This window comes from Tenrec ecaudatus, chromosome 4 (assembly GCF_050624435.1).
Source record: "Tenrec ecaudatus isolate mTenEca1 chromosome 4, mTenEca1.hap1, whole genome shotgun sequence".
Lineage (NCBI taxonomy): Eukaryota > Metazoa > Chordata > Mammalia > Afrosoricida > Tenrecidae > Tenrec > Tenrec ecaudatus.
The window spans coordinates 18,090,236-18,112,156 of NC_134533.1; the positions used below are offsets into that span (position 1 = coordinate 18,090,236).

The 21,921-nt window shown below is 39.6% G+C and overlaps 1 protein-coding gene and 2 pseudogenes across 1 annotated transcript; 1 reads left to right on the forward strand and 2 right to left on the reverse strand.

Annotated features, from left to right (window-relative positions):
- Positions 1 to 983: 983 nt before the first annotated feature.
- LOC142445675 (ubiquitin-conjugating enzyme E2 B pseudogene) lies at positions 984 to 1,561 on the reverse strand (annotated as a pseudogene).
- Positions 1,562 to 12,601: 11,040 nt separating this feature from the next.
- On the forward strand, positions 12,602 to 13,540 carry LOC142445676 (olfactory receptor 9G19-like). The gene has a single exon (XM_075547617.1). It carries the CDS (start codon positions 12,602 to 12,604, stop codon positions 13,538 to 13,540), a length of 939 nt encoding a protein of 312 aa, XP_075403732.1.
- A 4,766-nt stretch (positions 13,541 to 18,306) lies between these two features.
- LOC142445677 (ubiquitin-conjugating enzyme E2 B pseudogene) lies at positions 18,307 to 20,959 on the reverse strand (annotated as a pseudogene).
- Positions 20,960 to 21,921: the final 962 nt, after the last annotated feature.

The window sequence follows — 21,921 nt, forward strand, 5'->3', positions numbered from 1 at the left end:
GTACAGTTCAACTCAATTCTGTGTAACAGTCAGTATACTGGAAGTACTTCAACTCATGAGAGGGCTACTGGGTCCAAGGTCAAGGAAGCAGACAGCAGATTCTTCCATACAGCAATGCAGGAAATCTGGCCACAGCAGCAAACAGCTGGGCAGGTCACCAAGAGTCAGCCAGAAGACAGTATCTGACAGTCCGAAGCTCACATGATGTATACACCAGGAGAGTCTTGATGCAAGTCTTGAAGGAACCTCAAGCTCTGGTGACACAATTCAGAGACTGGGTGTCCCACAGGGAGTGTGGCTCACGAATTGAGGCAGAGAGCTAGCTAAGGCAGCCATGTGCTGGTCTAATCACCAGAGATCAAGAGAGAGAGGCAGGGCTTGCCGAGCCATTTATCTCTTTGCCCTCCAATCAAACTATAACCATATTAATCCCACATGTTTCTATTTGCCAGGTTGGCACAATAAACCTACTTACCACAGAGCCCTTCGACACAGAACCCACCGAATACAATCCAAGTATACCTTGAACAAGAAATTGGTTTCTTTTTAATTTTTCTACTGAAGTTATGTATTTTAACTGCTTTACATCTAATATACATATGCAAAAAACTCTATGTACTTTTTCCAATTAAAAATGGAAAGAATTGAAAAGAGAATTTAAAAAATAGGCCATTCAGTATTTCAAAAAAGTATAGATTTCCAAAATGTGTATATTAGGTCATCAAATTCCACACAAACATTATACACTTGGAAAAATAATCAAGATATATTGCAAATTTATGTAGCAAAAATCAGCCTTGCAGAACGAGGAACATGAATGAAGATAAAACAAATTTTTGTAGGTTCTAAATTGAGCTTCTTCCTCTTTTTTCCTTGCCTTTTCTATACAACCCTTAATACCTGTGACACTTAATGTTTATAAGGCTTTCTCCTGACAGGTATGTTACACTAAACAATGATAAAAAGATGAACAGTCCAGTTGTCTATTGTATGTCACTTCAGCTTTGTTCAGGAATTGCTGAAAGTTTTTTTTTTTTAATATTTTCCAGATAAAGCTATGCTGCCTGGCTGTTGGCTAAATTGTTTGGATTTGGTTCATCCAGCAGAGACTGAATTAATATTAAGACAGCAGAATATACATTGTATGTTAGATTCCATTGGTCCTGATGTATATAAAAATATAAATCACCATCAGCAAACCCATTTGAATGAAGCATAATGAATAAAAACCTCACAGTTTGTACTTTATTTAGATGCTCCAGAAATTTCTATTACTAGTTTAAAAGTAGTATCTTCCAAAGATGTCCTTTCTGATTCAAACACACCTGCATTCCATGACTGGATGCTGTTTTCAGATGATGCACCACTAACACTCACAGGTGAGTCCTCTTGTAACTACATGAAATTCTGCATCAGCCCTTTTCTGACTTGCTCCCAGCTGCCCTCTGTTCACTCAGATGAACTTGCCAAGTCAACTCTGGCTCCTAAGGCATGCTTTCATTTTAGTACCCTCCAGGAGCCTAGTAGTTTAAAACATTGAGATTCGTGAGTTACTAGTCATTATAGAATAGCCTTATTTATTGGTAAAATCATGAATCCTTTGAAACTATTATGGCAACACTAATAACTCTGAATAGAAGGGAAAATATAAAAACTCTCCACCTCAAGTCCATTTGAAATACTTAAAGAAATACATTGTTTGAATTACAGAAAAACTGCCATACCAAAGGAAGCTGGTATTCTTTTTTTTTTTTTTTTACAGATCTGACTAAATGTGCAAAGAGGATTTAAGATATTAATTGTTAGGGTTCCTCAATGAAAAGTCCCAGCCAAATAATCCCAGTTTAGAACCAACAAGGAATAATCTTCAATCAAATGCTCACATAGCCTGTGTTGTTAAAGGAGTCAGTTTTGTACATAGCAAACCTATGTACAGAAAAAGAAAACATTGTCTGGTCCTGTGACATGCTGATATTCATGTTCATGTTTCAGTTGATTTTTGCAGAAATTGAGTTAATCCATCTATTTGAGGGTCCTCCATTTTTCTTTCTTTTTTAATAAAAACCGATTCTCTACTATAACCACTGGAGCTTTGTTGGTGTAGTGGTTTCTTGCTGGGTTTCAATCTACATGATGGGCTGTTCAAAACAATCCCGACAGGTAGTTACAGCCTGAGAAACCCACAGGGGATTGTTAGGATGCAGCATTGACTCAGTAGCATTGAGTTGACTATATCATGTATAATGTTCTTCTCCAAAGATGAGCACTTTCTAAGAACATCCTAAAGTGACCCAACATTATATGTGAACTGATAGTCAAAAAGCACCAAACATTTGGTAAACCAGAGGCAAAGATTGAAGCAGTCAAGATTTCATGAAGGAGGCTGTATTTGAGATGGGTGGAAAAGGTAGGATTGGTATATGCAGCAGTGATGGGAACGACACCAGGTAGAGATAGCAGCGTAAACAAAGTATAATGACGGGACAGGGTCTGGCATAGGTGGGATTCAGGGAAAGTGGTAAGAGATATGGTTGGAAAGATACATGGTGTCAGATCAAAGTCTGATTAGGACATTGCAAGAAGGGATTAATAATGGACACATTGAATTTGTAGGGTTACACAACAAATGGCTTTGTATAGAGGGGTGAGGAATGAAGAGGGATTAGAAATGAGAGGGACTAGTAGGGTCTAGTGTATTATCTTAGAGGAGACAAGGATGGTGGTCATTAAATAACAATGACACTGAGCACTGGGTGAGCTCTCGCTATGTTCCAGGTGCATCACATGCATTCTCCAATTCATTTTCCCTTGTAGGTATTTTACTTAACCTTCTTATGAAACTCAAAGACCAACAGCTGGTGTTCACACTCAGATGTGCTCTTCTGTTAAAAAACAGAACAAAGTAAAACAAGACTTGTGCATCAACTTCACATGGAATTGCAGTGTTTCCCACAGCTTCCAATGATCATAAATTAATTTAAATTTCTGAGTTTTCCAATTATGCTAAATTAGAATGCCTTTTTTACTTTCATAGGGTAAGGAATCAAACCCCAAGAAGACAGCACTGTAACCATGAACCAATGATGCTGGACAGCAGGCCTCCTGCCCTGCGTCAATGTGCCATGTCCTTGCCGATTTATCATGTCCAGTCCCTCTTTGCTACTTGAGCTTTGAGAGGCCCCCGAAGCTAATTTTCAGGGCTGAACACTAATTATCACTCAGGAAAGTGTGCTTATCTAAAACTGTCTTGATTAATTAGTTCCTCTGAAACTTGCTTAGGAGTGAGGAGAATAATTTCTCTCAAGTTTGGTAATTGCCCGGTCTCTGAGTGCACAATCATTCTTAACGATGCCCATAGCATCTTGTTAAGAAAGGAGATGGGTAATAACTGTTGGCCCTTGGAGCCTCCACCTCAGACTAGCAAGAACAGTTTAAGCGAGCATTCTGCTTTAAAAGTTAACTTTTGGTAATTCAGGCTCTGAATCCAGTTTTATTGAGTCACAGATATTTTGGATCTGAAAATCTGAAAATGATCTGAGGTACTATCTGGGCTGAGATCTTTCTTTGATAGCGCAGGCAACTAATAACTAGAGTGAGGACATGGTTTGCTCAAGGACATAACACTATTTAGAAGAACATCTAGAGCATGGTCTTTGTGTTAGTCCAGGTAGACTAGAGAAACAAATCCTTGGAGACACTCATATGTGTACAAGAAAGAGCTTTATATAAAAGTTCCAGTAATTGTATCTTAAGAAAATATCCCAGCCCAATCCAGATCAAGTCCATAAGTCTGATACCAGTCTGTAAGTTCCTCTTAAGACTCATGCAGCACATGCAACAACACAGAATGCACATGATCACAGGCCAATGGGTGGAAAGTTTTGTGGATCCAGTAGCCATGGAAGTATTTAGCACTGGCAATAGCTTTGGCCACTGAAGGCAACGGACATTTGTTCTTTTTCTCTATCCCTACCTTTTACAGTCAACATTAAAAAAATTTCCCTGGATCTTTTCTCTCATTGATAGTTTATTGATATATACATTTGGATAGATAGGGCTATAAAATAATATGATTTTATATTACATTTCACTTTTTCTATTGGTATATAAATATATGGAAGGTCTTCTAAAAGCTCATTGAAAAATTCCAATACGGTTTAATTCCATTTTTTCATGAACTTTTTGAATCCCCCTCATACGTGACATAGTAATTGAGGAAATATAGGATTAGGTAAACATTTTACCAGCTTATAGAAAATGATCCATATTACGAGATGAGATTTGAAATATTGAGTTTACTGTAATTCTATATCCAGCACAAAAATTTAAGGTACAGATAAGAGTTTCAGTGAAAAGGCATATAAACTTATTTCCACCTTTTTACAAACCATAACAAACAAATTGATAGGTGGAAATACTTTGATTATTTATTGTTCACTGTTAAGATTTTTTATTGAAATATTGCACAAAGATGGTAGACCAAGAAGAATTGTTCCTAAGGTTCTACTTCATACCATGCACAGGTCCATTCCAAACCAAGTGTGTTCTAACAGTGAAGGTCTTCATGTAAACACTCTTATTTATATGCTGTCTTAGTCTTGTCAGAGCGCCTTCAAAAAGTGTACTTTTTGGACTATGGTAAAAATGCTTAGGGCTCATGCCAAATTTTTAATGACAACTTAAATTAACATATTTCCAAACCATTGAAGCTTTGCTCAGATATATGGAAATACTGCCCCAAACAGTGTACATGTTGTTAATTTAAATGGATCATGTGAAATAACACGGGTCAAGAAGACCTCAAAGATGAGCCAGGAGAAGGAAGACGGTCAACCTCCACCAATGAAGAGACAGTAGCTGAGGGCCCGACATTGATGGAAGAAGACTCTAGAGAGAGCTACTGAAGTGGAGCTCTCACACAGGTCAATATTTTCAACTTTCAATGAATATCTCGGTCTCAAAAATATTTTGGTGTTAGGGTGCCAGAAACATTACACAAAGATCTACTAGCTCAAAGAACTGATCTTTCCATGAGTCTTTTAAGCAATATCTAAGTCAATTCATTTAATTTATGGAACTAATCATAAGTAGGGAGTTCTGGTTTTACCAGTATGACCCAGAGAGCCAGTACTAATCAAAACGATGACTATCAAGGGGGTCTACTGAGCTGGTTACATTCAAGATTGAAAGGTCAGGTCAGGTTTGGGTGACCGTTTTATGGGATTTTAAAAGAGTTGTTTTGACAGACTTCTTTGAACAACACAGAATCATGATGGGAGGCACTGTAGGAAGAAGCTTTAGGAGAGTTGGAAAATCCCACAGAATAACTTTTCTGATTCTGAAAAGGTCAGCAAAGTTGTGCCAAGGGATTTCTTCCCCTCCTCCCTCTGCCGCCCCGCTTCATCAAGACAACACACCTGTTCATTCCTTCAGGGCAGCAAGGGCTCCCATGGGGAATTTCATAGGGAAACCTCACCCCATTATCTACCCTGCAACCCTTATAACTCTGATCTTGCCCTTTTATACCTATTATTCTCAAAATACAAAGGACATTTAAAAGGGACATGATTTGAATCCCTTGAGGTTTTCAAAACTGCCATATTGAAACACTGCCCCAGAGGTGTTCAGACACAGATGGAGGATATGTTGGGAAACATTAGCTTTCAGGGTAGTGAGTTTTATTAAAATATTTAGGAGAGTCTGACTGTGGAAAATGCTTGGCTGTTTGTGTTACATTTATCCACCACAAGAGGGGAAAATGCATAGAAGAAAAATGATAAAAATCCCTTCAGTTTTCCACCTCATATCCATCTAGCTCCCTTCAAATCAGATGGTGGGGGATGGGTGAGGTAGAATGCAGGGTTGGGAGTTGAGAAATGGTTTGAACTGTTGAGCGAAGTTGATGGTCAGAAATGTAAACCCCTCCACCTCATTAAGAATGTAATTAAACTATTAAATTGTATAATACACGAATTGTATGCCAATAAAATTGTTCAGGGAAAATAAAATTAAAAATATTCATTCCAAAAAATGATAAGCCCTTTTAAGAGTTTTAAAATTCAAATTTGTCTTAAAAATATTATATTACAGCTTCTCTGTAATTACAGTCTTTTATCACTAGATTCTCTGTTCTATGATTATTGTTAGCAGTCATTTACCTGATCTCCCATTCTTAGCAACTCCATGCAAATGGAACAAAACTCTGCTCAAGTGGCTATGAATCATAGGGTTTTCCTCCACCAAACCAAATGGAACCAAACCAAACCAAACCAAACCAAACCAAACCAAACCAAACCAAACCAAACCAAATCCAACCCAACTCAACCCAACCCAACCCAACCCAACCCAACCCAACCCAACCCAACCCAACCCAACCCAACCCACCCAACCCAATGCCCTGGAGTCAATAATGACTCCTGGTTACACCCTGTGGGTTTCTAAGACTATAACTGTTCACGGGAGTACAAAACCTAGGCTTTTTCCTATGAGCTCGTGGTGTTTTTCAATTGCCAACCATTACAATATCAGCCCAACACTTAACCACTACACCGCTAGGGTTCCCCCACTGAAGGTGATGATTGTACTACTGAGCCACCTGAAGTGCACCCATGCAGTGGTTTCAGTGTGCCTCAAAGTGGTCCTGTAGGACAAAGTAGAGCTGTCCCTTAGGCTTCCCAAGGCTGTAATATTTATGGGAACAGAATATCACATATTTCTCTGGCAGAATGGCTGGTGGGTTTCAACTGCTGGTCTGTTTATTAGCAGCTAATTGCTTAGCCACTATCATAAGGGTTCCTCAATTTGACGTCAGTGACTGCATTTTTATTTGTTTTTGATCTCTTAAACCAATGACAATCTTCATTGGGTGGAGGACACAGACACACATATTTATAAGTTTGATTTTTAAACAAATGTTAAAAACTATTTTAATTGGGATAGATCATGTTAATATTAAACTATTTTGAAAATTTTATTTTCCTTTAATACAGAATCTTCATGATCCATTTCCTTCTAACTTTTGATGCTCCTAAATCCAATATATGGTCACCATGGTTTGACAAGAGGGTAGGTAATTCTGTCTGGAATTTTATGATCAGAAACATGCGATATTGCTTGCTTTTATGCATAGCCTGTTGATTAGAATACAATCACATTGCCTTACCTTACTAGAAAACTAATGAAAAAAGGGAGAAAGAGAATCCATTGTCACACCAGCCTAGAGTTGGATTGCTTATCCCACCTATCTTATCTAGACAGACATGCAGAGATAATATTAAACACAAAAACAAGACAGAGCAAAACAAAACAGCAACAACAATTAAAAAAAACCATGACATAAAAAAGGAAGTCTATAAGTAGTCCCAGGTCTGTCTGCTGACTTTTAGGAGTGTTTTCTGGTTGAGTCTAATGGGGTGCTACGCTCTGGCCCCTAAGTTAATTTTTGGTATTCCTCAGGGACTTCATTGCATTGCTCCCCTTGCTGCTCTGTTGAAAACCCTTAGTGTTTCACCCCATTTCTCACTCTGCGTCTACATTGTTGTTATCTGTAGTGTTATGGACCAGTGAAGGATGTGCTGTTTCATGGTGATATCATCCATATGGTCAGGCATAGCGGGAATATCATCCTTGGGGCTTGGTGGTCCAGGATGTGTTCCACTCCCTCTCCGTCCCTCTTCATTTGTTCCTGTATGCTCTGATCAGACTCATGCCTCTCCCTGGACCATACTCAGCTTTTTAGTCACATGGCCCCTTGGCCTCTGCCTTGTTCTTTGGTCTGGCTAGTCTGCCTGATACTTTGCCCTACAGCCTCATGGACTCTGCCTTAGGTGTTCGGTAGCTCTACTCTGTCTTTGGGTGGCTCCTTTGCTCTGCTTCACGAGAAGCTTCTGGTACCTCTCTCGCAGCCTCCCAAACTGTACACAGGGACCTTGAATGCACTCCCTTGTTGGCTCTTCTTGGATGGATGACCCCAGGTTGTCTTCCACTGCTTTCTAGATGGCTCTCTTATACACAGAGGAACGGCAACGAAACTTGACCAGTCCATTCCATTAGTGTGTCCCACTCCCTACTGACACAGCCCAACCCAACCAGTTGGCGTGAGTGACAGAGCCACAGATCAAACTCTACTACCATCTAGTCCAGCTGAGTGCAAAGGAGAATCCTTTTGTACAATGTCACTTCACTAGACTAACACACAAGAGATTCTGGGAAATGTAGTCTTCCTGCGAGTAGATGGGCTTGGTGAGCACCCAGCCTTTTTATCTGACTCAGGAGAGCATAAGTTTTTTCAAGAAAGGAACCATTAAAAATCATTTTACTGCGGACTCATACAACTTTTATCATAATCCATATATCCATCCATTGTGTCAAGCACATTTGTACATTTATTGCCATCATCATTCTCAAAACATTTGCTTTCTACTAGAGCCCTTTGTATCTGCTCCTCATTTTCCCCTTTTCTCCCCCCTACCCCCTCCCTTAAACTCTTGATGATTTATAAAGTTTTATTATTTTGTCATGTCTTACACTCTCTGACTGACATCTCCCTTCACCCACTTTTCTGTTGTCTGTCCCCCAGGGAGGGTGTTATATGTAGATCCATGTAGTCATTTCCCCCTTCCTACCATACCTTCCCTTCACCCTCCTGGTATTGCCACTCTCAGCACTGGTCCTGAGGGTTTTATCTGTCCTGGATTCTCCTTCATGGGACGCAATCATTCTTACCTGAAATTCATATGAAAACCGTCACTACTTCACTTAGGGGTGTCTTCTCTCTCTTTTCTAAAAAATATCTACCATGAAACATCAATAGAGTCTTACTGTGGTAGTTACATAATTTCATGTCAACTTGAAGATATATAAGAGTATAGGGGTGGAGGTTAGCCGGTCAATCAGGTTTCAACCTGATGAACTCACATGGAAGTGTGACCTAGAGATATAGCTCTCTGTAGGCCAGCCTCTCTTTACATCTTAACCTTGCTTTTTCCTGAGCATCTACTCTCTGCAGAATATTCTGTTAAGTTAGGCCTTTCTTATTTTGTTTTTCTTTAAATCTCAAATGCATAAATGACACTCATAAGTTAAAAGAGTTTTCCAAGCTAATTGGGCCAATTGCACTCATCACGATCCCTCCCCACATCTTTCCAGAAAGATTTATGATCATCATAATTGGTCACAAGGCACCAGAGTTGCACGTGAAGATCGCCTTTGCTTTCAGGGAACATCCCACAGGGCTGCTTAACCTTATATTTTCTCCTAGCACTGCTACCACTGAGACATTTCTTTTGGAATGAGTAGAAAGCATTTTGAATTCTAAGGTAATATGGGAAAATCTGGGCTTCAGGTGAAAAGCAAACAAAAGACTATTTATGATCATGGCAATAAACTTGTTTAATTTATCTGGGAGATAAGGACTATTCATCTCAGTATAGGCAAAAGGTTAAAAAATTATTGTATGAAACCATATGTTATAATATGGTTTCATTAAATTAATAAATTTTCCTTGTAATGAAACCACATTACAATTATATTCCATGATAAAGAAAAAGGTTTTCTTCCTTATAGTAATTGATAAAGAAAATTAAAACATTTCCAAGTATCCTCTCTTCAGGCTTATTTCCTCTCTTAGCAAAGCAAGGAATTAAATTGCTTGGTTGATGTGTGCTTGGAAGATAATATTATTCTCATAAACCCTCTGCGCCTGTAGCCAACTATTGTTTCCACTGTTGCCATTCAAGGGACAGTGTTAGCCCTTAAAGCAAGCTAATGTGTAGAAAACTTCCAGGGGCTTAATATATTTGTAGATTCAATGTGGTTTATTTCTTTATTAGGCTGTTCCTGGCACAGAATCTCCTTGAGAGATTAAGCACAATTATACTTGTCTATCACTTTGGGACGATGTCATATATTCTTTATTAATGTATAGTTCAAGAATTACCTGACTAAATTATCAAACTAGAGAGCACAAAGAACCAGTGAATTAAGCCCTGAAAGGCACCAAGAAGTCAATAGATGATCAGCTCCTTTCTGTGTGTCCACACCAAGAGGCAGCTACATCTGATAGAGGCCTTTTGGTCGAGGAAGATGCCTGATAGATGTTTTGTGAGAAGAAAGCTTCCCAACATACATTGAATCCAATAAGTATAGCTTTAGATCCATGAAGTAATGGGAAATTCATGCAGCTCTAAAAACTATCCCTTGTATCTATGTAAATAAGAATATTATTCAATATGAGGGAGGTTTGAAAACATTAATGAAAAAATGTTATTAAACCATCATGGAAATTTTACAAATAAAACATTTTGAAGGCCCCTGTATGTCATGTATCATATTTTATCCATTAACATATTAAGGATATTCTGGAGATAAAAATGATCAATAGTGAATCCTTTTTTTCTTAAAGAAGGGATAGTTTTTGTCAGAGGGAACTTTGAAACCCTGGGAGGCATTAAATAATGAGTACACTTGGGAATCTTGGTGATTTGAATCAAATATATATGAGATGAGACAATTATGAAATTATAGAGAATGAGACTCCCAGCTTTTAACTCTTTCATCACATGGGATCTTATTTGAGTTCTTAAAATCTCATTGGACTAAGAAAGACAGGTGAGAAGGTCGGTGTCCTTGGGATGGTTTTATTGATATTTGCCACCAGACAACTAAGACTGCAATCAACGTTCTTCTGATTCTGAGTCCTAAACTGCTTCTAGACATATGCTTCACTTAAAAATCACATTGTCACTGATAATCTTGAAATAGGAAGAGAACATCAATGCCACTTTTACAATCTTCTTTTGGTTGTTATGAACTTTATCAATAATTTTGATATTAAATATTTCCTTAGAAATTGAAAATTAGAGATTTTTGCCAGTGCAATGGGTTGAACATACCGTTGCTAACAACAGGTCAGCGATGTAAACTCACCATTTGCTCTATGGGAGAATGAGGCTGTCTTCCATAAAACTTTCTTGTCTCAGAATCCCTAAAGAGCAGTTCTTGTCTGTTTACAGGGCTGTTCTGAGTCAGAATCAACTTGCTTATAGTGAGTTTAGTTTGGTTTTAGTTACATGACTTTACGATAAATAGCAAAAACTATGACTCATGGGGGAAAAATAACCTCTCCTCAAATTGATGAAGTTCCAAGAGAATATTCTTTACTTTTCAAGTTCAATTTTAAGTTCATGTCCTGGCATATATAAACCCTAGTGGTACTTTAGGGCAAGCATTGACCTGCTACGTTAAATGTAAGGTTGGTGGTTGAAATCAATCTGCTGGCCATCATGAGATAGATGAGGCTATCAGTTCCCATAAAGACTTACAGCTCTGCAAAACCTCTAACGGAGACCTACGAGACAGCACCTACTCAAGGGCAGTTGGATTTGACCTAGCATAATGGGCAAAGTAAGTAGCTTCGGTTTTGTTTTTCTCCTCTAGCATAAGAAAGCATTAAAACATGAATGTACCGGCAAACTGTTTTATATCACCTGTCAATTCAGAATCCCGGTGATAGTGATTTAGTTCTTGGTGGAGTGTGATGGGTTATAGCACAGGTCCTTGGGTTGAAGCAAAGAAGCAGATTATGACACTTCTACCATGTGTGCAATGGTCCGACCTTCCACTTCCATCCCTGAGGATTGCTAGAGCCTATGCTCCATACATCCCCGAAACCATTAGTGTAGCCAGTTTAAAAACTCATTCATTCTTGGTAAAGTGCAATCAACATGATGAACACAATTTTGTCAATTAGTGTCGTCAGTTCAGCATATGTTTGAAGATCATAAAAGTAGCATGGCCCAAATTCCATTTATCTACAGTTACTCTGTAGTCTTTTTTTCAGCCCCCTTAACTTCCACATTAGGGCACTTTTTTGCTTGGTTTCGAGGTCAAAAGATGAACAAGATGTAGTTACTTCTTTCAAGGATATTAGAGTGTAGTGAACCTCCAGAGATATCTCAAAGTCCTGTTAAAATATTAACATCTAGCTTCTCTGTATAATTCCTTGGAAAAAGACAAAGACTGAAAGATATGGATTGTTGTCATAGCTTTCTTTCAAACTTGCTTTTTTTGCGTACTTTGTATGATGGCACCAGTGGGATTCTAGGATGTATTGGGACTGCCAACCAACTAGCTGCTCCAAGGGACACAGAGGATCCTATCTGCTTCCATAGGGATTTTCAGCTGCAGAAAGCATATAGAGGGTCACTATGAGTGGGAATTGACTCAAAGAAAGCCAGATTGGGTGTTTTGGTGACATGGTCATTAGTCATTCCAAATACAATCAGAGAAAAAGTTCTTCTGATCATGCATGACACACCCACGCACGATTAAAAATACAAGATGGAACACAGTATGTCAGGTGTATAATGACTGAGTTCTTGAGACCATAGCATAGAACTGATTTCCCAGGTATCCAAAAAAGGAGTAAGACTCAGATCAGTAGAAATGCATCTTACCAAGAACAATGTCCGTGTAGCAGTGTTCTCTGTTGTTGTTGTTTTTCCAAGTCTAAAATGGGAACCAGAAGGTTGGGATACTAATTCTTAATTCATGATCTATTTTTTAATTATTTCACAGAGAGGAATCACTGAAGCGCCAATCAATGGAAGAGAAAAATTTCACCAACATGAGGGAGTTCATACTTTTAGGGTTCACAGCTGATTTGAGGCTACAGATAGGACTCTTTTTCATCTTCTTCATTATTTATGTCATCAGTCTCTTTGGGAACATCACCCTGATTTCTCTGATCTGTGGTGATTCACGGCTTCACACACCCATGTATTTCTTCATTGGGAACCTGTCATTCCTGGACCTCTGGTATTCCTCTGTCTATTCCCCCAAGATCCTAGTGACCTGCATTTCTGAGGACAAAAGCATCTCCTTTGCTGCGTGTCTGGCTCAGTTCTTCTTCTCTGCTGGACTGGCCTACAGTGAGTGCTATCTATTAGCTGCCATGGCTTATGACCGCTATGTGGCTATTTCGAATCCCCTGCTTTATTCCCAGGCTATGTCCCCAAGATTATGTGCCAGTCTTGTGGCAGCTTCATATCTTGGTGGCTTTATTAACTCAACCATTCTCACAAGTGAAACATTTACTTTGAACTTCTGTGGCAACAATATTATTGATCATTTCTTCTGTGATCTTCCCCCACTTGTGAAGTTGGCATGTGATGTGAAGGAGAGGTACCAGGCTGTGCTATATTTCATACTTGCCTCCAATGTCATTACTCCAACAGTGCTCATCCTTGCCTCCTACCTCTTCATCATTGCTGCCATCTTGAAGATCCGCTCTGCTCAGGGCCGCTTCAAAGCCTTCTCCACCTGTGGCTCTCACCTGACCGCCGTCACTTTGTACTATGGTTTGATTCTCTTTATTTACTCCCGACCAAGCACTAGCTATGCCCTGGAACGAGACAAAATAGTGTCAGTGTTCTATACTGTGGTGATTCCAATATTGAACCCTTTGATCTATAGCTTAAGGAATAAAGATGTGAAAGATGCTTTCAAGAAAATGTTAGACAGAGCAAAGTTTCCTAAGTGAAGACACTAGATAAGCAATGGGGATTGTGTTCCACTCCATCACCATATCACTGTTATCCACCTGTACATTTAGACATAAAGAAGTAAACAGACAAAAATAATTTTACTATATAGAAAACTGTTTTTCATTCATCTTTTAAAATTATGTGAGAATGTATTTCAATGTATATTTAAAATAAATGTTGTTGGGGCTTTTGGAAAAATTTTTGTCTACTATTTTGGAACAGAGATTTAAAAATTTCTTGGATCTGAGAATGTTAAAAGAAAAGTAGATTTTTCAGTTCCACTTGAATGTTTATACGTTGAAAATTCATAAGATATTTCAACCTCCAAATGGGCACAGTATCACTGACTGTGGGATCATAGCTCACATTTTTGGTTTGGGTGTGTCCAACAGCACACAACACTACTGCCTGGTCTTGTGCTATCCTTAAATTATTGTTTCAGCCACTGTGTCAGACCATCTTGTTGAAGATCTTCTTCTTTTTCACTGACCTTCATTTTACCAAGTATGATTTTTCTTCCTGGCACAGTTCTCTCCTGAGACCATGTCCAACATATATATGACATGAAGTCTAATCATCCTCACTTCTTATTTTTCCCCAACAGTCTTATTGGCACATACTTTACATATCATTCAATTGAATACTTCAATCATGTCAATGGGAACTATACACTCACCACCACATCTCTCAGAGAGCATCCCTCCTTCCCCATGGTTCCATCATCATTAAATGAGTTGTGCATTCTGGCTCAACTCTAGTTCTCCTTCCCCCCTCCCTCCTTTTATACTCTCACAATCCACTTTCCCTTCATATAACACATCTCCAACCTCTCATACCCTATAACCCCTTGAATATATATTGTCTTTATATATCCTTATGTAGTTACTCCTGTGCTTAACCTCTAGCAAACTCAACAAAAAACAATGAAAAACAAATTGCATTAAGGTGGTAAGGATAAGCTTACATTAGTGTAAACACAAAAGTAGAAATAATGAATGAGATGGAAAAGACTCCCATTGACATTCAAAAGCCAGGGAAGGGATTTCTGTCATGGAACAACTAAGAGATACTTGCTCCCAGAACTACTTTAGATTCTCCCTTTAGGGAGGTCAACTGGCTACGTCTAATGTTGAAATTGCCATAATCAAGATTACAGTGGTCCCTGCCTGGTATTAAGTCTGTTTCGGAAACTTGCCCTTGCTGAGAATGTATCTTCCAGTGGCTCAGTCTGACTAGATACTCTGCCATGGCTTTTTGGCTCCCACTGTCCTAAACAGCCTCCCATAAACTGGGTGTTCACATCCTCACTTCTAAGGGGCAGTCTATCTTTCCTGATAGATTTTTTATTCTTCTGAAAATCCATGATACTCTCAATATTTTTTGGCAAAATCATTTAATAAATATTCAAATAAGACCTATTAAATGGTCTTGCTTCAAATCATTGATCCATGAGTCAAAGAAGAGGACTTCAAACTCAGAAGTTCAAGCTCTGAAGGTCTTGCTTGTTGGGAGAGAAGGTCATGGAGCAGTGTCTATCAACTTGTGGGTCGCCACCTCTTTGCGGGTCAAATGATTCTTTCACTGGGGTCACCCAATTAATAACAGTAGCAAAATGACAGTGATGAAGTATTAACAAAAACAATTATATGGTTGGGGGGGGGGGTCACCACAACTGGAGAACTGTATGAAAGGTTTGTGGCATCAACAAGGCTGAGAACCGCTGCCATAGACAGCAGTAAGAACAACACTTACTTTGAAATGGCCTTAGAAACTATGTTTTCGTCTTTTTTAATCTGATTCTTGACAATCCATTCTATGTCATTCCATGTCATAAAAGCAGCAGGTTTCACTGGTAATAAGCATATGAGAGAACAAAGACCTTTAGCTAGAATCTGTGAGGATTCAGAGAAATATTTTTCTAACAATTACAGATTCAAGAACAAAGATATAGAAGCTATATGAGTATGACAGAAATATTGATGGAGAGACAGCTAGAAAATGAGACCGAAATAGAGGGATTCCAGGAAGCATTGAACCTAAGGAATACTTAAAAAATGATATATTTTGGACTTCCAGCATGATGACGAAGGAGTAACACATACCAGAGGGACTCCACAGAAATCAGGCCAGGAGAGGTGCTTAGAGTGAAATTCAACACTGCTGGATTTCAGCAGGAACATCAGAAAGATAAGTAGGCACAGACCCAAAAGGTTTTGAGGGGCTGGGAGCTTTTAGCTCACCACAGTGGAGGCCGGCTAGGGCTTGATTTTAGCCCCACCACTGTGTCAGTGGGAGCTGGGACCATTTACAGCTCACAGAGGGGCTTAATCTCAACACTGTCAGAGTTTGTTGAAGTCTGCCTCAGGGCAGGGATTAAACCCTTGCACCCCCACAGGCAGGGATTGGGGCTCAGCTACATTGTTACTTTTGTTTCCCTCTCTTCTCTCTATCCAACCCCCCCCCCCCCCCCCAGTCCTGGTGGGCGGCGCAGGGGCTTTTTCTCGACACAGCCGCAGCTTGCTGCCACCACCTCAGGGCAGGGACTAAATCCTTACAGCTCCACAAGCAGGGATCAGGACTTAGCTACACTGTTACTTTTGTTTCCCTCTCTTCTTTCTATCCCCACCACAGCCTCAGAGGACTTACTTTTTAATTTTTTCCCTCTTTGTCTCTTTCATTTTCTCTCACACCCACTGCCAACCTCCAGACCACTCCCCCTAGCCTAGGGCGTTTACACCTGTGCGACACCCAGCTAGGTGAGCTGCGCCCTGGGCAGTTAGTCCGAGACTGGTAAAACCCTGCTGACCTCCAAGAGGGAATACTTTGCCTAACTTCTTACCGGGGAATTCCTGACTCTTCCTGGTGGACCTCTTATTTTTCCTCTGTCGTCCCACATGCCTGAGGGAACTTTCTCCTTTCTACCTTAGTGCCTCACATACTTAAGAAAACTCAGCCAACACTGGTCAACGTTCCAAGCTGCTGCAGGAACCTCTGCACAACCTCCACAAGGCCAAAGCAGGCAACCCATCAGGCTTTCAGGGCACTTCTCTGAGAGGGAAGGCACAGGAGGATAAAATGGTAGGTTAATTCCATAGTGAAATTAGCTGTAGGCAGTTTGAAAAAGCATTCCTACACCTCCCAGAAGGGGCAGTGCTCTTTGACTCCCTGGAAATGGCACAACGCAATACAAACAGCCATCAACGCCAACGACCTCAACAGTAACAACAAAAACAAGGGAATCAAAAGGCAATGGCAGAAAATGTCCGGAACATAACGACATGCATTGAAGAAGCAGACAGAAATAAAGATTGAGAATGCTGCTTGGAGTCATACAGAATATGAAGGAAACAATACCAAAAAAAAGTATGAAATGATAAAGGAGATAAACTCGATACACCAAAGGGAAATACAAGAGCTTAGGGAGGAGTTAACAAAATCCAGCAGCAGAAATACAGACCTCGAGTATCAACTGGAGGAAGCAGAGAACTGCACGAGTGACATGGAGAACAGCCAAGCAGACTTTAACAAACACGAACAAAAATCTAACATCATCAGAGGAGCTGAAGAAAACCTATGACCTATGTCTGATACTATGAAGAGGAACAACATTAAAATTATTGACTTACTGGAGAGAGACACAAAAAGAAGTCATGTACAGCAATAGTGAGAGACTTCATGTAGGAAATCTTCCCCATATATAGATATAGATATATAGATATATACAACATGAAGGAACATAACAGCTAATTAGTCCACACAATAGTACAGCTCAACTCAATTCTGTGGAACAGTTAGTATACTGGAAGTATTTCAACTCATGTGGGGGCTACTTGGTCCAAGGTCAAGGAAGCAAACAGCAGATTCTTCCATACAGCAATGCAGGAAATCTGGCCACAAGCAGCAAACAGCATGGCAGGTCACCAAGAGTCAGCCAGAAGACAGGATCAGACAGTCCCAAGCTCACATGATGTATAAACCAGGAGAGTCTTGATGCAAGTCTTGAAGGAACCTCAAGCTCTAGTGACACAATTCAGAGATCGGGTGTCCCACAGGTAGTGTAGCTCACGAATTGAGGCAGAGACCTAGCTAAGGCAGCCGCATGCTGGTCTAATCACCAAAAAGCAACAGAGAGAGGCAGGGCTTGTGAGCCATTTATATCTTTGCCTCCAATCAAACTGTAACCCTATTAATCCCACATATTTCTATTGGCCAGGTTGGCACAATAAACCTACTTATCACAGAGCCCTTGGACACAGAAATCACGAAATGCAAGCCTAATATACCTTGAACAAGAAATTGCTTTCTTTTTTATTTTTCTACTGAAGTTATGTATTTTTAAGTTTTACATCTAATATTCATATGCAAAAAAGCTCTATGTGCTCTTTTTCCAATTAAAAATTGAATGAATTAAAAAGAGGATTTAAACAATAAGGCATTCAATATTTGAAAAAAGTATAGATTTCCAAAATGTGCATATTTGATCATGAAAATTCCACACAAATGTTATACATTTGGAAAAACAAACAAGATATACTACAAATTTATGTATCAAAATCTGCCTTGCAGAATGAGGTACATGAATAAAGACAATGCAAGTTTTTGTAGGTTCTAAATTGAGCTTTCTCCTCTTTTTTTCTTGTCTTTTCTATACAACCCTTAATACCTGTGACACTTAATGTTTATAAGGCTTTCTCCTGACAGGTATGTTACACTAAACAGTGTTGAAAAAGATGAACAGTCCAGTTGTCTATTGTATGCCACTTCAGCTTTGTTCAGAAATTGCTGAAAGTCTTTTTTTTTTTTTTTACATGTTTTCCAGATAAAGCTATGCTGCCTGGCTGTTGGCTGAATTGTTTGGATTTGGTTCATCCAGCAGAGACTGAATTGATATTAAGACAGCAGAATATACATTGTATGTTAGATTCCATTGGTCCTGATGTATATAAAAACATAAATCACCATCAGCAAACCCATTTGGATGAAGCATAATGAATAAAAACCTCAGTTTGTACTTTATTTAGATGCTCCAGAAATTTCTATTACTAGTTTAAAAGTAGTATCTTTCAAAGATGTCCGTTCTGATTCAAACACACCTGCATTCCATGATTGGATACTGTTTTCAGATGATGCACCACTAACACTCACAGGTGAGTCCCCTTGTAACTACATGAAATTCTGCATCAGCCCTTTTCTGACTTGCTCCCAGCTACCCTCTGTTCACTCAGATGAACTTGCCAAGTCAACTCTGGCTCCTAAGGCATGCTTTCATTTTAGTACCCTCCAGGAGCCTGGTAGTTTAAAACATTGAGATTCGTGAGTTACTAGTCATTATAGAATAGCCTTATTTATTGGTAAAATCATGAATCCTTTGAAACTATTATTTCAACATTAATAACACTGAATTGAAGGGAAAATAGAAAAACAATCCACCTCAAGGCAATTTTGAAATACTTAAAGAAATACATTGTTTGAATTACAGAAAAACTGGCATATCCATTCACATTTTTTGCACATATTACTATATCTGCAGGTCCACCTAGATAAGATAGGTTGGACAAACAATGTGAGAAGAAAATAAGGGGATCAATGGTTCGGAGAGACATGAGAGTGTTGGAAGCAGGGGAAGGGAGGAGAGGTTGGCCAATCCAGAGACAAGGGAACAACAAGTGGTTCAAAACCAGTGGAGGGAGGGCATGGGAGGAACTGTAGGGAGTGACCAAGCGCAAGTTAACTGAGAGGAATTACTGAAACCAGAATGAAGGCTGAACATGGCAGTGGGACAGGAGGAAAGCGTAAGGAAATAGAGGAAAGGGGTAGGAGGCAAAGGGCATACATAGAAGCCTAAATACAGACATGTACATATGTAAATATATTTATGATTATGGGGGAAATATACCTATGTGCATATATTTATAGGTCCAGTGGGAAGGTAGCAGGTTGACATTGGGCCTCCTCGTGCACACTCCCTCAATACAATAGTACCTTGCTCACCTAAACGGTCATTCCATGATACCCACCTTCCCGAAATGATTGCTGAAGACAGATATGTGCATAAGCAAACGTGGTGAAGAAAGCTGATGGTGGCTGGCTATCAAAAAGATATAGTGTCTAGGGTCTTAAAGGCTTGAAGGAAAACAAGGGGTCATCTAGCTCGGAAGCAACAAAGCCCACAGAGAAGCACACAAGCCTAAGTGAACACGAGGTGTTGAAGGGACCATGTAGTAGACATCAAAGAACAAAACCATCATTGTGTGATCACCTTTCCCACATAAGCGCTGAAGACGAATGTGAGCTTAAGTAAGTGTGGCGAAGGAGGTTGATGGTGGCCAGCTATTGAGAGATATAGCATCTGGGAACTCAAAGGCTTGAAAGTAAACAAGCGGTCATCTAGCCCAGAAACAGCAAAGCCCACATGGAAGCAGCACACCAACATGTGTGATCATGAAGGGCTCAGGGGACCAGTTTTCAAGCAACAAAGGCTGGGGGGAAAATCATATCATAGTGAATGAGGGGAGTGCATGATGAAGACCCAATGCCCATCTGTAGACAACTGGACATCCCTTCCACAGGGGTACTGAGGAAGAGATGAGTCACTCAGGGTTCAGTGTAACAATATTGAAACTCACAACCTTCCCTAGTTAAACACTTCCTCCCCCCAACTATCATGACCCCAATTCTACCTTGCAAACCTGGTTAGACGAGAGGATGCGCAGCGGTACAGTTGGGATCAGGAAACACAGAGAATCTAGGACAGATGAACCCTTCAGGACCAATGGTGAGAGTGGGGATACCGGAAGGGAAGGGAAAAGGGGGAACCCATCTCGGGGATCTACATATAACTTCCTCTCTTGGGGATGGGCAACAGGAAAGTGGGTGAAGGGAGACGCCGAGCAGTGTAAGATAGGCTAAAATAATAATTTATAATTTATTAAGGGTTCATGAGGGAGGGGAGAGCATGCTGGGAGGGGGAGGGAAAAAAGGAAAACAAGCTGATTCCAGGAACTGAAGTGGAAGGCGAATTTTGAGAATGATGAGGGCAATGAATGTAAAAGGTTGAGAATGATGAGGGCAATGAATGTATGTATGGATTGTGATAAGAGTTGTGTAAGCCCCAATAAAATGATTTTTAAAAATACATATTTACATATGTAAAAAATGAAAAACTGGCATATCAAAGGAAGCTGGTATTTTTTTACAGTTCTGACTAAATGTGCAAAGAGGATTTAAGATATTAATTGTTAGGGTTCCTCAATGAAAAGTCTCAACCAAATCATCCCAGTTTAGAACCAACAAGGAATAATCTTCAAGCAAATGCTCATATAGCCTGTGTTGTTAAAGGAGTCAGTTTTGTACATAGCAAACCTATGTACAGAAAAAGAAAACATTGTCTGGTCCTGTGACATACTTACATTCATGTTTATGCTTGAGTTAATTTTTGCAGAAATTGTGTTAATACATCTACTTAAGGGTTCTCCATTTTTAAAAAACGGACTCTCTACTATACCAACTGGAGCTTTGTTGGTGTAGTGGTTTCTTGCTGGGTTTCAATCTACATGATGGGCTGTTCAAAACAATCTCCAACAGGTAGTTACAGCCTGAGAAACCCACAGGGGATTGTTATGATGCAGCATTGACTCAGTAGCATTGAGTTGACTATATCATGTATAATGTTCTTCTCCAAAGATGAGCACTTTCTAAGAACATCCTAAAGTGACCCAACATTATATGTGAACTAACAATCAAAAAGCACCAAACATTTTGTAAACCAGAGGCAAAGATTGAAGCAGTCAAGATTTCATGAAGGAGGCTGTATTTTAGATGGGTGGAAAAGATAGGATTGGTATATACAGCAGTGGTGGGAATGACACCAGGTAGAGATAACAGCTTAAACAAAATATAGTGACAAGACAGGGTCTGGGATAGGTGGGATTCAGGAAAAGTGGTAAGAGATATGAATGGAAAGATAGATGGTTTCAGTCAAAGTCTGATTAGGAAGTTGTAAAAAGGGATTGAGGATGGACACATTGACTTTGTAGGGTTACACAAGAAATGGCTTTGTATAGGGGGGTGAGGAATGAAGAGGGATTAGAAATGAGAGGGACTAGTAGGGTCTAGTGTATTATCTTAGAGGAGACAAGGATGGTGGTCATTAAATAACAATGACACTGAGCACTGGGTGAGCTCTCGCTATGTTCCAGGTGCATCACATGCATTCTCCAATTCATTTTCCCTTGTAGGTATTTTACTTAACCTTCTTATGAAACTCAAAGACCAACAGCTGGTGTTCACACTCAGATGTGCTCTTCTGTTAAAAAACAGAACAAAGTAAAACAAGACTTGTGCATCAACTTCACATGGAATTGCAGTGTTTCCCACA

Excerpts from the sequence above, each read along its gene's own strand:
- LOC142445676 (XM_075547617.1), top strand. The coding sequence starts at position 12,602 with ATGGAAGAGAAAAATTTCACCAACATGAGGGAGTTCATACTTTTAGGG.